Raw genomic sequence first — 16,097 nt, 5'->3', positions numbered from 1 at the left:
GTAAGTTTGTTTTGGTTCAGCAAAGTCAAGCATTGAACTGAGATGTGAACCTCTTAGCCGTTTTTGTGACGCATGACCTTCTTCCGTGACGGGAGCAGGGAGGCACCGTGCCAGGAGATGGAGCTACCCCAAGTGCCCTTCACTTCTGTTCACTAACTTCTACCAGTGAGAGCGGTGGCCCACACTTCTGACAGTTATGCACCACCCTGCACCAGGCTCCTGCCCTTGTCCTTCACTGGAGAAACAAGGCTGTAAGTCTTATTGTCATTTGGGAGATTTTAAACAAGGAATGATGGGAAAAAAATTATCTAAATTTAGGTAAATACTTATAAAACCCACTATTACTAGTCTCCTGTCTTTTGAAGAGATGCCCAGGAAAGGCCCCTTTTATCAACTGGAAACATATTTATCTTCTAAGAGAATTATGACACAAAGGAGGAACTGTGACTCTAATTGCAGGTTCCCGTGGGGTTTGTTCAGTTTGTCAGAGCATGTCCTGTTCTGGGCTTCGGTTTGGGCTCTCCTCTTCCTGTCACTGGGGGAACAAATTCCCCCAGCCTCCTGCCTGGGCACGTCCTGCAGACACATACTCGGAGGGGAAGCTGGTGGCAAAGTGGGCAGAGCTGAGCTTGTGTGGTCAAGACTCTCGGGAACTGAGTGCCCTTTCATGAACAGATGCTCCGCCCCAGTCGGTAGAGCCAGACACGGGGCCTGCAGAAACTCTGGTCCATTCACAGATGTCCAGTCCTCTGCAAGCCTGTCCACAGTGACACGGTGACAGAGCAACCACGACGTTGCCTCTGGGACCCCAGCCCCAGGCACCTGACGCACACCACGCAGCCCTGGCCCGCTGCTTCCCTCTCAGACGCGGCACGCGAGGTCACCAGGCTGGGACTTGGGCCCTGGTCTCACGGCACTGCCTCGCATCCTGGAGCCCACCAACGTGGCACAGCCCCGACTCTGCTACTCCGCAGGGGCTCCCTGGACAGGCCACGTGAGTGACAGGAGGCTGCAAATCCTCCTCACAGGGTCACTGTGGGCATCAAAGCAGAGACGAGACCTGAAAGGCTCAATGGACATCAGCTAGGTACAATATGGCTTTGGAAAAATTATCATTCGTTCTAAAAAGAGGGCCAAGCTGGGGAATGAAGGGACAACGTACCTCAATCAGCCATTTGTTCTGCGTGAACTTCTGCAGCACGTGCTCAGCTTCCTTCTTCCTCATCTTCTTGCCTTTAAGCTGATCAACCAAGTTCAAAATATTTGTGGAAGAGGCAAAGCCAGTTTCTGAGTCAATAATCAGTTCCAACTGAAAGAAACAGCAGGTGTCACGTTCATCTACTAAACTGACAAACCCACATTTTAGGCAATAATACCAATTCTGGTGGAGGCAGTAAAACCACTATGTCACAGGCAGAACTGCACACTGCTATGACGTCTGGGGACATAGTCTAATCATTCAATGCATGCATCAGGGCCACAAACATGTCCAGTCCGTCTGACTCAGCGGTCACTCCTATAACATCACAATGATTCTAGGACTGTCCTCACAGACCGGTCTGACAGGCCTGCTGCGAGGCCAAGAGTCAGGGTTATCTTTGCCTACCCAGTTGTGAGAACGTACCTCCAGGGCTGAGACCACTGTCACTCAGCCAGGTGAATGAACAAAGGGCTGAGCCAACAGCTCTGAAGCACGGTAGGCAGAGCAGTGCTGCTCGAATGTAAAGGTGCCAGTGGTCCAGTGGGCACCATGTTGAAGCCCAGAATCAAACTCGACAGTCTCCCTAGCAAGCTCCCAGGTGACACCCTTGCTGCAGCCCCAAACCAGACTGCAAGTACCCTGCAGGAACGCTGGTCCACCTGCATGGCACACCCACGAGGCCTGCTGCAAAGCAGGTCAGGAGTCACGCTTGGCCAGCCCCACTTCTCCAGGCTGCTGCACGGACCACCCCATCTGTCACAGGGCAATGTGGATCTGGGTGAGGCGCTCGGTGATGTCACCCAGCACAGGGCTTACTCAAGCTGCAGGGACAACCCTCCAAGACTGAAGATGAAGACAAAATACCCCATTAAGAAGCTTGGCCGATGGGACTTAACGGTACTTACTGCCTTTCTAAACAGATCCAGCTCATTCTCTGCAAAATCTGAGGCCATTTTGGAAATTGGAGTCGTTGCAAGATTCACCTAAAAAGTAGGTCAGTGTGACAGTCAGCCTGTGCCCTTCGTCCATCAGTAATTCACTGTTGGCTCTCCCTCCCCCCCGCCCCGCCCCCTCGCCAGTCACCAAGCACCGGTGTCCAGGCGCTGAGGGATGCAGGGACAGATCTGTAACCAGTCTTGTATTACAGACTTAAACCTTTAGCTCAGTCAACATGTCTAATTCTCAGAGATTTGAGAACTCCAAAAGTTGTGCAATATTTTCCAAACCTAGATAAATTTGGGAAACCTGCCTGCATGGTAATGGAGCATCAAATGCACAAGCACCGAGAAGCCTGGCAGTAAACACATCGGATTCACCCGTTTAAGCAGCGTTCCCAGTTATCTGTAGCACCCACACTACCCCCTTTCCCTGGAGCAGAGCTTGGGGAGTCCCAGGCTGGAGCCCTCTGTGTGTGACTGGATTCCTGGGCCTGATCAGCCCTGAGGGGCCAAGGATGGAGCTGTCAGCCGCTCCCGCTCTATGTCACCCCCACCCCTGGCTGGGACGGACAGTTGGACAGCAACAAGGGGCCACACGTGGGTCTCAATCCTCCTGCCCCCACACATTTTTTTCTTTTCTCAGCTTCTTTTTGTCCTGTTCCAAATGAGAAGCATCTTATCCCTTTCATCTTAGTACTCAAAACATTTGCAGAGAACTGTCAACAAACAAAACAAAGCCCAGCACATGCTGGGGCCACGGGGTGCAGCCAGGCACAGGTTCTGGTGCCCAGTAATGGCAGGGGACTGCAGACTGCAGGCCGCAGAGGCCGCTGGGAGCACGGTAACCAGGGCGGTGGGCTAGGCTCAGAGTCCTTGTCCAGGGGTTCTTCTCCACTCTCCCTAGCAAGGGCACAGCCACCATTCCTCACAAACACACTAGAAGGCTCTGTCTGGCACTTACCAGTGCGTAGATGGGCCTCCCATCATCCTCGGTGACCCCTTTCTTGATCTCGATGTACAAGGACTCCAAGACACTGTTGATGTTGTTGATGAAGGCCTCCAGCTCCTCCACTGGAGCGCTGTCTGGGGTGAGGAGGGAGATCGTCAAACACTAGCTGCTTCCAGTGCATCAGCCTGAACTGGGGACGGCAGACCGGCAATGGGAGGCGGCCAGCACCCGGGGCTTCCTTCTGGACGGCTCAGAGAAGAGTGTGCTGTGATGCAAAAGGCCTGGGCCCGGGAGGTGGCATCTGAGCCGACTGTGGTCCATCTGTGCTCGCAGCCCCAGCCAGCTTCCCAGTCACACCCCTAGGCCGGAGCCTACAGGAAGTACCCAGTGCACACAGCATCCCAGCTCCCCCACGAGGCCTCCGCACCCACGTGTCCTCACGCACACGTCAGGTGTATCTCCATTCCCCGCTCCCATATCGACAGCAGACACTGACTGGACACTCACAGGCTGGGGGGTACTGAACCCCAGGGTGCAACAGCAAGGAACAGCGCTCGGTGGTCCCCACGGCAGAGACTGTTCCCAGCGCTTTTCATACCACGGTTCACCGACCCGGCCAGCAGCCATGCAGGGCAGGCGCCAGCATCTGCCTCCTGGATGCAGACAGGGCTGGCACCCGCAGCATGGCACCTGCAGCATGGCACCTGCAGCATGGCACCCGCAGCATGGCACCCGCAGCACGGCACCCGCAGCATGGCACCAAGCCCACAGGCAGCACCTGGCTGCCGCAGCTGTGCTCTCACCTGTGTGCTGCCCACCCCTACACTGCCCTAGCCACAGGAGGCACACCGCCTGGAGACAAGGGTGCCGGCACCACTGACAGGACCATCTGTCCATCAGGGAAGGACGTACAGAGGCTGAAAGGGCCAGATCTCAGGTCAGCCAGCCGTGAGCCCAGTACTGGACACTCTCTCGGTCTGAAGAAGGGACAAGGAACGGCTGCAGAAGGTGGGGTGGCTTTGGCCATGAGGTGCTGCTGTGCTGCTCGCACCCTTGTATCATAGGTTCCTGCCCACTCCCCAGCCTGGCCCCCCACCATCAGCCAGTTCTGTGTGTCCCCTCCCTAGCGGCCTCCCAACACATCCCTTTCCATTGGCCATAACGGGGTCTCACACTTGCTAACGAGAAAACTGACATGCCCACCCAGTGTCAAGGTTACCAGGCTGATGCTTCCCAGTATCAAGACTGCAGACCAGCTAGCTTTCTCTGCTCTGCCCGCCCCATCCCTGCAGCCCATGGTGGAGAGGCCACAGTGTGCGAACCCGCAGGGACACGCTGGGGGATAAGCAGTGTGCAAGAGTCCGTGTAGCCCCAATACCAAGTCCATCCCAAAACAAAGTGCAAAAGATGAAGACCAGGTTTCACGTCCAGTCTTGGTCCTGCCGCTTTGAGGGACTTAGAACAATTAACTACATCACTCCTCCCTTCAGATCCCACACCAACTGAGAAAAAGACTTCGTGTAAGTGTCAAAATACCAGATAGTTTGCAGGTAGAGCTGATCAGAGGCTGGTCCCTCAACACTACTGACATGCAGCAGCGACATGGGAGGAGCAGCTACGAGACGAGAGGAACAGGTCCTGGGCCTGCCACAGCTGCCCCCTCGCAGGGAGCCAGAAGACACCCTACCCAGGACACCGAGTGCCGTGTCTGAGCTGGGCAGGGTCTGCAGAGCTCAGGCGCCACCTGTGTTCCCTCTGCTTGTAAGTGGAGCCTGTGCACATCTCCTGGGCTGTGCTGAAGTTGCCAGTGGTGGCTGCATCTCACCATAGCACGTGCTGGTCACTGCAAGGACAGTAGCTCAGTATGGTGCATTTTAATGTCACCTGTGTATGCGAGAGGTTTGGAGAAGTTAAATGACTTGCCCAGAGCTCCCACAGCTTGGAAATTAAGCCCAGGCCTGCCCGAGTCCAGGTCCCCAGCTCCTGGCACGAAGTCACAACCTCTGCAAAGCAGAGCCAGTGTTCTGTGAGAACAGCCCTATGCCAGACCCCACCAGTCACATCTACTTCCCTCTGAACCTGGCACTGTGGCTTCAGGTCACAAAGAGGGACTCGGCCAACAGAGAAGGATGGAGTGTCTGGGCAGCGCCTGGCAGTACTAAAGACGCAGGGCTGTGCTCTAGGGACATGCATGGAGTTGGGCGCTAGCCAGCATCCACCGTCCCATGGCAAAGGAGGTCGAGCCAGATCAGTCATCCAGGCCACAGGTCAGCTGCGAGAGGAGCTGGACTGACAGCCAAAGACCCAGTAATGGACACAACAGCTCTCTCCTTGAGGGAAACGCCTTTCCGTTAGGACCCCAGGCAGCCGACAAGCTGGGGCGGCACTGGACAAGCCGGGACACTTCCTCAGGGGCGGGGCTGCTTCAGGTCATTCTGAGAGATTGTCTTTCTGGCCCTGTACATATCATCTCCTTTTCTTTTAAAATAGAATTTTAATGTAACCAACAGACCTCGTCTGCTCATCAGGGTCCCTGCTTCCCGGCAGGCACTGTGACCTACAGCTGCCGGCACACTCGGGCCTCCAGCAGCAAGGACGTCTGCTTCCCTGACTTCTGAACAGCAGTGAGTTCTGTTTTGAACTAGGCATCACAGATAGGAAATGCTATTTTTAGGCAGGGCAAATAACAGCAAAAAATAAGAGCCCAGGGGACCAGGCCAGAGATGGGGCAGGCTAGCTGGTCCTACTGAGAGTTGTCACCCGGGCCCTGGACCAGACAGGAGCGCTGGGCACATCAGGTCTCAGACAGCAAAGCCCCGTGCTGGCTAAGGAGGCCTGCGAGGGGTCACTTCTCAGCCTACAGCTTTCGCATCAATTGCCAGGGGGAAATGGATCCCTGGACAATCAGATATGCAAGTGGAGAGATGGGAGGTGACAATGGCTGGGGAACATGCTGAGGGGAGCGGGCTGGAGGAGAGCTGCCTTCATGCAGGAGTGCGGCAGACATGTCACTGCACCCCAGTGCACTGGGCACCACAGTTCTGCCCCCTCGCAGTCTCCTCAGGCCCCCACGAACAACCAGCACACTGAGCGGGGTGCGGCACAGCCTCTATTTCCAGAAGAAGACCCAAGGGTCGTGGAGGTTAAGGACTTACTGGAGATCACAGGGCCAGTGAGTGACGAGGTCCAGACCAGAAACCAGACGTGTGGCCTTTAGTTTGGTGCAGTGACAATAGGTCCTGGGCGTGCATACATATGCACGCTCCACCTGGAAGCCGCTGATGGCTCCCATCACCCTCGGCTGTACTCCTGCATGCTTCACGCCACACCCTCCACACTCCGATTCCCTGGCCATCTTCCTGTCACTCAGGTGCAAAGCCCCTATCTCAGCACCTGCACTCATGTGTCTCTTCCTCCTGGAAATGGTGACCACACTTTCTGGGTTTTCTGAGGAAATCCCAGCACCAGAAATCCAGCCCAATGGTCTGTGACCTGCTCCCTTTGATTAACTGGAAAGGCAAGCAGGCTCTGACAGTGGTAAGCTTATTAACTGTTTGTCACGGCCAAAGAGGAGATATGTACAATGAAATCATCAAAAGCAGGAAGAAAAGTACTTGGAGCCAGCTTCTAATTGTCCCTGAGTCCTCCTTGGAAAGAGAAGGTACTTACAAATAGGACTCAGATACAAGATGGAACGCGAACCCAAATGTCAGCAGCATCGCTGTGACTCACTGTTCATGCGTGCAGACTACTTATGTGCGTGAGTCTGCAATACACACCAACACCACGAAGTCAGCACCAACGCAAACACAGTCACACAAGCCAGTGTGAGAAAAACAAAGCTCAGACGAGGCAGATAAAGGGCTGACGCAACAGAAGGTATCTACCAAACCCGAGTGTCCCGGGCACTGTGGTCACCAATCTATTTTCGGTACATGTGTTTAAGTTCAATGGTTTTTTGCCTGAAGATCATATTTATTCTGCTCACTGAATTAGTGTCAAATCTTAATTTTTTTAATATAAAGTTGTATTTTATCTAAATTGTTCTTAGGACAGTGGGTAATTTAAAATTTTTAAAACCCACTAAAAGTTAAAATAAAACTTACCAACGCAGCATAATTAATTACAAGATGTGAATGCCAGAGTGGAGAACAGCGCCTCGCAGCAAGCTGGCAACATGACAGAGCGAGCGAACCTAGGGAAGAGCCAGCAGGTGCGAGAGCCCGTGGGGAGAAGTGGGCGTTGTACCTGCGACTCCGCTGAACTCACTTTTCAGTTCCGGTGGCTTCTGTGAGGGCCCCATCACACTGCCTGCACAGAAGGTCCTGTCTGTGAATAGACATCCTCCTCCTCCTTCCCGACCTGACCCGGGTGCCTGCTCTGTTTCCTGCCTGGGGGCGCCAGTTAGAACAGGACCAGTGGGAAAGGACGTTCCGGCCTTGCTTCTGATGATGGGGCATTAAGTGAAGGACAGTGAAGGGTGGTGGCGGCCGTAGGGTCACACAGATCCCCTTTATCAAGTTAAGGACGTTCCCTTCCTTTGCTACTTTGCTGAGGGTTTTTAGCAGAAATAGACGCTGGATTTCTAAACTCCACGCTGACAGTTGTCGGTCTGCCTCTCCTGCTCTAAGCGCCCAGGCCCAGTCCGCCTTGCTTGTGCCTGCTCCACATGGTCTCCTGAGTCTTCTGTAAGACGTCTGCTGCATCACACCAGGGAGAGGCTGGATTTCATCTTCTGCACCTAGTTAGATGATTATGTGGGTTTCGGTCCCCATTACTCTATGTTGGTCAAAACTGGAAACCCTCGAAGCTGAGTCTTCTTAGCCGCTAGTCCCCAGGCCTCCTGTACCTACTTCCATCGGAAGCCCCCTACTGGCACCAGCTGACTCTGTATGACCCAAGGTGAAGCAAAAAAAAAAAAGCCTTAGCTCTGTGCCACCAGTCCCTAGCACAGAGGCGTGGCCCCCATGAGTCTCAGGAAGGTGTGCTGGATGACACATGCATGTCTGCAAGCACGGACCCAAGGATATCAGAACAAAATGTGAATTCTTCACCAGGCCGGAGGCTTGGGGAATTTGTTCCCCCAGTGACAGGAAGAGGAGAGCCCACACTGAAGCCCAGAACAGGACACGCTCTGACAAACTGGACAAACCCCACAGGAACCTGCAATTAGAGTCACAGTTCCTCTTTTGTGTAATAATTCTCTTATAAGCTAATTCTCTTAAAAGCTTAGAAGTTTCTAGTTCGTATAAAGGACCTTTCCTGGGCATTTCTTCAAGAGATAGGAAATTAGTAATATTGAGTTTTATAAATATTTACCTAAATTTAGTAATTTCTTTCCATCATTCCTTGTTTAAAATCTCCTAAATAACAATAAGGCTTGTGAACAACCCTTTTCCCAATGAAGGGCAGGGGCAACGAACTGCGTTCACCCTGGCTGGCCCAGCCACCCTGTGTCCCAAAAGCAGGAGTGGTACATGCCTAAGGCGGAATAGGACGTCAGCTCCTACACACATTCCATGGGGCTTTCCTCGGAGCGTAACTACTCAGAGGTCAAATAAAGGCATAGTTTCGCTCTTAGTCCTTAGGCAGCACATGGCTCTCTGCAGTGAGCTGAGAAACTTGCCCAATGACACTGAAGCTCACCACCAGGACCTACTTGAGATGCTCAGGTGAGTGGGATGATCTGTTATCAGATGCAAGACTAAGAAAAGCCTGCTACGCCCCTCACTGGAGAATACTGAGGGGCAGGTCCGAAGCCCTGCTGTGCTTTTCAAAGAGCAAGAGAAGCAAGCTCAACAGGTATGTTCTTCCCTCCCCATCACAGTGTAGGCGATTCGGGCAGAGATGTTTCCACCAGAAGCCTCAGACACAGCAGCAACTGCGTCACCTCCTGCTTCGAGTCCTTCTAGAGGTCCGCACTGTCTACAGAATTAAGGAAAAATCCACCACTCTGGGGTACATACTAAGGGCTCTTCATGGTCTGTAACCTACACACCAAAAACTTACTCTCGTCCCACACTGCATACTCTCGTCTAGGGTTCCCGAAGAATGTCACGTGTGGGTCAATTAAGTTTGGATACAAGTTAAACAGCTTCCTCACTGTGGGACCCAGGAAGCTGTTACCCATGAAGGTGCACCATCGAGCCCCCAGAGTCGCCATGAGCCCCTCGCAGACACTGGTTCGCAGCCTGCCCCTCCTGTAACACCGCCCTCTCCGCCGCCGCCTTCTGCTCACATGAAATACGTGTCGTCCTCGCTCCCTGCTGACCCCCATATCCCTCAACCCTCTGGGATTCTCCAGATGAGACACCGTCCCTTATGTCCCTCCCCCTGGGTGCTTGGCACCCCTCTCAGCTTGGCTCACCTGTTTTTTCCACTCTTCTTTTGAAAATTAAAACCATAGAGGGAAATACAAAAAACATAAAATAAAACACCTATATTCCCATTCATCAGATGCGACAACCATCAGACTACACTATTGATGCTATTATTTATTTCAAGTCTTTTTTTTTCCCCCCAATAAAAGAATAAAATAGGATGAAGAAGTGTCCTCTGATTTCTGGTGACAAACCCATCCCACACCTCCTCTCTCAAAGGCAAGCACCTCATGAGTGTGTAGCATACCCTTCCAGTCCCCTTTTATATTTGTACATGCAGACGTATATATTCGTGCACAACAAAAATTAAGTTTTACAAAAAACTAACACGACATCATACAACAAGTAGAATTTATCAACTTTCTTTTTCACTCAACAAAATCTATCCACACTGACCCTCAACTTCACAAGACCTACCGATACTGACTTTACAGATCCATCAATATAGGTGCTGTAGCTTCTATTGATATGCCAGTTGCTGAAAACTCAGTATGCACCAGGTCCCATCTCTAAGTGTTCCATGTGTATTATCAGATTTACTCCTCCCAGCGACCCACTGAGAAACTGCTAATAAATGCCCACAGCCAGCACAGGGATGGCATGTTCTCCAGGCTGTGCCGTTAACCACCCATGCTAAGCTGCCCTCTAGCTACCAACAGCCAACTGAGTATGTTCCCTGTGCCGGGTGTATGGTATGGATCAGGTCTCTCAGCCCCCTGATCCAGCCTACATGTCAAGTACACTTGGTTATCCCCCCTGTAAAGGTGAAGAAACTCAGGCTGGAGCAGGGGCCGGGGCCCTGGTGTGAAGCATCAGAGGCCAAGCTCTTACCCACTGCACTAAGTGTAAGATTTGCTTAGATGAGATGAGAAAGATGGGCTGGCAGGAGATTGTACGAGACCTGAATGCCCAGGTAGGGGTGTGGGCTGACCGGTGAGCTGGCATCGCACCAATATCACTAGGCACTGACCACACAGCACCAGGTGTCCTGGGGACAGGGAAATGACACTTACTATCATGGACCTTGTAGCAGTGCTTCTGCAAGCGCGCCACGTCCCGCTCCTCCAGCACCCCGTGCGTCATCAGCAGCTGGAGGAATCGCCGGTGCACATCGGTCATGACGCCCGTTCTTCGGGCACTGCCCTGCATGGCGAGGGAGCTGAACGAGGGCACAAGAAATCCAGTTACTGTCAAGCACACCAGAGGCAATGTTCTGGATTTTGCACAAATTTGCATTAACAGATATACATTTGTTATGGTTTTTAAAATCAAGGTCATCATGCTGAATAGCACAGAAATGAAAAGGACACAGGTCCAGGGCTGGCAGATTAGTCCCGGGCAGTGCTGAGAAGAATGGACGCTGGAACTAGCCAGACACCTGCATTCACAGCCTGCTCCACCACTCAGGTGTGTGAAATTGGGAAACTTCACCTCTATGTACTTCAGTGGCTGATCTGTAAAATCAGAATAATGATAGAGGCGTCCTCCACAGAATCACTGCGAAGATTAGATGAGTTTAATACAAGTCAAAGCCTGGTAACGGACTAAGCACTAAGTAAGTGTTGGCTATTTTTACTGTTAGACGGTTCTGGGTCTGAACCTTGGCTCAACCACTTACTAGATCTATGGCCTCGGGTAAATTTAGCTGAGGCCCCATTTTCTCACTAAAAAATTGGAATAACATTCACTGCTTAGGGAACTGCTGGTAAACAACCAATGACACATGCATTTCCTTCTCTCCGGAACCACTAATAAAACAACTGCTGTGGAAGGACAGACTGCAGGTATTTTTAAATCGCCTGCTCTCTACTAAAACACTATCTGAACACCAAACACAAGATCAGAGCTGAGACAAGCCCTACGCAGCCCCGATCAAAACGCCTGCTCCTGCCAGAGGCGGTGTACATGGGGCAAGAGCATAGGTTCCAAACCAGACAGCTGGCATGGAGACTGGTTCCTGCTAGACCTGCCTGCTCTTAAGAATTGCCTAACCTGTGAGTTAAAAATGCAGAGCTATGGCCTTTGTGCTAGAGGCTCTGACTGCAGAGGGGCCTGGAACACTCAGTGCAGGGGACGGGGTCATCTGACAAGAAGTCTACTGTTGTCCTAGGTGAACACAGCACAGAGCCACGGTCAACTAGCGTGCTGACCTCCCTGAGGCTCAGCCTTCCCACCCATAAAATGGGGATGATAATAACCATCTTCGTGGCACAGCTGAAGTTTAAATGAGGTATGACTACCAAAGGTTTGCCAAAGACCTGGCACACAAGAGATACACAAAAAGGCTAGTCATTGTTCTTTTCAACAGTATCATCAGCTGGGCCTCAGGGCTGGGAAGACGTACAAGAACAGAACGTGTGGACTAAGGAATCTGGACTTCTGTCCTAGAAACGTGGGAGACTCCAAACTAAGGGTCTTTAAGCAGATGATACAGCAAAGCTGTTAGGTCTGAAAAAAACTTGTCAAATTGAATAATGAATAAAATCTAGCTATATGATTATAAGAGTTGCTTCTAAACCTAAGAACAGCAAAAAATTAAAAGGATAGAAAGCTATATACTCTGTGAACTAAACGAAAGAGAGTTGCGGTGGCTATGTCAACAAGACACAATGGGCAGAAAGCATTACTGAAGATTAAGACGGTCACTACAGAATTGAAAAAGGTTCAATTCCCGATAAGATGTAACAATTTAAAATGTTTAGGCACCTAATAACAGAGACTCAAAACGATTAAGGCAAAAGTGATCAGAACTACAAAAATAAATATATGAACCCGTAACTGAATTAAAAAATTGGATTAAAAAATCAGTAAAGTTGGAAAAGACTTGTACAAGACAGGAAAAAGCTTAATCTGATGGACATGCATAAAACACTGCACTACAGAATACAAAATTGTCAAGACGCCCAGAACATGGAGACTGGTGCAAATTGCCACATACTAGGCCAGAAAGCAAGTCTGAGCAGAATTTAAAAGACTTCTCTCATACAGAACATGTTCTGTGCCTACTAGGCAACACAGTTGGAAACTAGAAACAGAGATAACCAGAAAAACTCTACTTAGAATTGAAGAAACTTCCAAATAATCTATTAACAAAGAAGAATTACTAATGGAAATAAGGAAATACTTTGAACTGAAACAAAATAAAATATACATAAAAACTGGTGGGAGGCAATTAAAACAGTACGGGAAAATTAAGAGCATTAAATGTTCATATTTTTTAAAAAAAGGGAGGTGTGAAAATGAATGAGTTAGGCATCCACCTAAAAAGCTATAAAAAGAACAGCAAATTAAATCCAAGGAAAGTAAAAAATGAAGAGCAGAAACTAATGAAAAAACAAATGTATACCTGAGGAGATAAAAAAAAAAAATTATTCTTTGAAAAAACGTAATAAAAGTGACAAACCTCTGACAAGATTTTCAAGAGACGGCTTACAAATAAACAATTATTTTGAATGAAAAAGAGAAACTAATTATAGATACAAATATTTTTTAAAAAATATTATAAACGACTTATAGAAATCTTAAGTTTAAAGTATGTACAAAGTCATAGGAAATTCATTCAAAACTGACTAAAGAATTATTTGAAAACCTAAAAAGTTTTACAATCATTGAAGATGTTTTATACGAAATCCATCTTCTCACAAAGGAAACTTCAGGTCCCAATGGATTTATCAAGAAGTCCTGCCAAATATTCGAGAAACAAATAATTTCAAATGTTACACATACTATCCGAGAGTCAGAAAAAGAGCAACTCTGCCCAAATCATCTGACATGGCTGACATAAGTAGGGCACTAAAACCTGATACGGTCTTCAAAAGAAATTGAAAGGCCACTATATTGACCAGGAACACAGCTGCAGTAATCCTAAACAGAGTGTTAACAAACCACATCTAGCAGTGTCAAAGGGTGACACATCGTGACCAAGGTGAGTTTACCCCAGCAATGGCTAACATTCGAAACTCAAATGTTATATGTCAATGATATCTCAATAAAGCTGGGGGGAAAAGTCTATCAAATCTGAGTCAACACATTAACAGAATAAAGAAGAAAAGGCATACGATCATCTTACAGTTGATAAAATTCATTTATTTACACTAAAAAATCTTAAACTTGGAATGGAACTTCCTTTATCTTCTAAATGACATCTACAAAAATATACGGCAAACATAACACTTTAGGATGAAATGCTGAAAGAAATCACTTTGAAGTACAAATTAATCCAATGCAACCGAATCAAATGCAATTCCAGGCAAATTTCCAACAGGCTTCATGTTTCTATGCGTGATTTGACAAGATAACGTTAAAATTTAAAAAGAAAACAAATGCAAAATGGCAAAGGTATTCTTGAAGACAAAGCCAGGAGGACTGGTCCTACCAGGTACCAACTTATTTTAAAGCTAGAGTAATGAATAATGGCAAACAAATGGACGAATAAGACCAATAGAACAGAATAGAGAACTCAGAAACTTATATATGTATGGATACTTGACATGTTGGAGAAATGGAACTCCAGATCACAGCAAATTTGCCAATAAAAGGTACCAGAGCAACTGATTGTCTATATGGGCGGGGGGGGAGGGGGGGCAGGGGGAGATAGACCCTTACCTCACATTGTGCACAAAAATCTATTCTTAAGGATTAAGGCCATAAGAAAGAAAAGACTATAAGCTTTTGGATGAAAATATAGAGAATATCGTTATGACCCAAAGGTAGGAAAGGGTTTCTTTATAAAATATGAAAAATACAAACCATAAAGGAAGATACTGATATATTCAACCTTGTCAAAATTAAAGACCTCTGTCCACCAAAAAATCCATAGTGGCAAAGAGAAAGAGATGGCAAGCTACAATCTGGAAGTTATTTGAAACATATTTAAGCCACAAAAGATTCATCTTCAAAACATAAAGAAGTCCTATAAATAAGAAGAAGATACCTGTAAGAGAAAAATGAGCAATTTTTGAAGAGGATGCACAAATGATTAATAAACACATAAAAAGAAAAAGATGCTCAACTTTTTCACCAAGCAAATGAGTATTAAAACCACTGTGATTAAAGTCTTAATCACCGGATAGGCAATAACCTTAACAATCCTGACGCTGGTAGAGTACAACCACTTCAGACAACTTGATATTACTAGCTAATTTGGATATCCTCAGAAATCTACTATTAGGTATATACCTTACAGAAACTTTTCCACATTTACCCCAGGAAATATGTAATAAGAGCACCACATAACAGCAAAATCCAGCAAGAGTATAAATGACGATCAATTGAAGAACACCTGCATAAAACATGTATAATCACACAATGGAATCCAAAACAGTGAAGTACTGACATCAACATGGATGCATCTAATGTGGGTGGTTTTATATGCAAAAATCAGGAACACAAAATATATATCAGGGTCCCATTTATACAAATTTCAAAACTTAGCAAAACCATGCATTGCATTCATTAGAGATGTATCGACAGTAAAAACCACAAAGAAAAACAGGAGAATGGGTCACGATACATAGGGTAGTGGCTATCTTTGGCCAGGAGACAAAAGGGTTCATGGTGGCTTTGAGCATACGGAAATGTTCGTTTTCCTAACTTGGTGGTGGGTTGTATGAGTGTTCATTTTACTTTCATTCTTCACACTTAACATTTTCACAGTTTTGTAGGTGCGTTACTCATCTTAAACAGAGAAAGAAATTGCGTAAATATGTTCAGTAACAGCCAAAATAAATGCTAACAAGAAGAACGAAGTGTAGAACAGTACAGAATGCTATAATTGGGGGGGAAAGGGGAGGGAGCCACAGGTGAAAGACACAGACCTGCCGGTTTAGGCAAAGTTGGTGGCCTCTAGAAAGAGGGCCTGGGGAGGGAAGCTAACCACAGACAGGTGGTCAAGTAACTTTCAAATGGAAATGTTTGTGGGAAACGCAAACCTCAGTCATAACCAGGTGGGCCGTTAGTGCTTTGCGGGCAGTCTCATTCATTCACTCCTCACCAGAAGCGGGGAAGGGAGGCATACCGACTCCATCTTACAGATGAGAAAACTGAGGCTGAGAAGGCACGAGGAGACAGACACACAGCGCTGGAGATGGGGGGCGACGACACAAGAGCACAGTTCGGGAACTACAGCGCCCCCAGTCAGCAACGAACATGGTTCATGGTTATTCTTTATCCCCTTTGCTGCAAATATGCATGTACTTAGCTGCGGAAATAGGTATGTATTTGATTACCAGACGCTGCCCCAACCGCAGCTGAAGGCATGACAGGTCACAGAACATACGCACCGTATCGGACCTTCCGAAAGCCGGGAATGCGGGATTCTGAGCACAGCCAGCCTCGGGGCCTTAAAACAAGGGGCTGTGGGCCTGGGCGAGTAGGACGTTCTGCCCTCGAGACGCGGGGGCGCCGAGCAGGCGACAGCAACTGAGGGGCGTTCGGCCAAGGCCTGTGTCACATACTCAGTTCAGACAAATTTTGTATTGGGCTCTTTCACCTAACACCAAGATTAAAATATTTTTTCGACTAATATTACGATTTAAAAACTGTGCGTGAGAGCGACGAGGTTCCTGTCGGTATCCCTCGGCTGCCCTTCCGGGCCTCAGTTTCTCCCTCAGGAAACGGCAAGCCCCACG

At 48.5% G+C, this 16,097-nt stretch overlaps 1 protein-coding gene across 2 annotated transcripts in view; it reads right to left on the bottom strand.

Moving 5' to 3' along the window:
* The window catches only part of NSMCE1 (NSE1 homolog, SMC5-SMC6 complex component), a 17,926-nt gene extending 1,848 nt beyond the window's left edge, over positions 1 to 16,078 (bottom strand). Inside the window, exons 1-5 of one of the 2 annotated variants that reach the window (XM_015589925.2) lie at positions 15,750 to 16,078; positions 10,482 to 10,627; positions 3,101 to 3,222; positions 2,107 to 2,184; positions 1,163 to 1,309 (exon numbers count right to left, since the gene is read on the bottom strand). In XM_015589925.2, coding sequence (XP_015445411.1) covers positions 1,163 to 1,309; positions 2,107 to 2,184; positions 3,101 to 3,222; positions 10,482 to 10,617 — 483 coding nt within the window. In that variant the 5' untranslated portion in view covers positions 10,618 to 10,627; positions 15,750 to 16,078. The remainder of the gene's footprint in view (positions 1 to 1,162; positions 1,310 to 2,106; positions 2,185 to 3,100; positions 3,223 to 10,481; positions 10,628 to 15,749) is intronic. The other variant, XM_006912511.3, reaches the window with a different exon arrangement.
* Between the last annotated feature and the right edge of the window lie 19 nt (positions 16,079 to 16,097).

The sequence above is a fragment of the Pteropus alecto genome, unplaced genomic scaffold, assembly GCF_000325575.1.
Source record: "Pteropus alecto unplaced genomic scaffold, ASM32557v1 scaffold15, whole genome shotgun sequence".
Taxonomy (NCBI): Eukaryota; Metazoa; Chordata; class Mammalia; order Chiroptera; family Pteropodidae; genus Pteropus; species Pteropus alecto.
The sequence above is the reverse complement of the archived record's forward strand: the minus strand, read 5'-3'. Positions and strand labels throughout refer to the sequence as shown.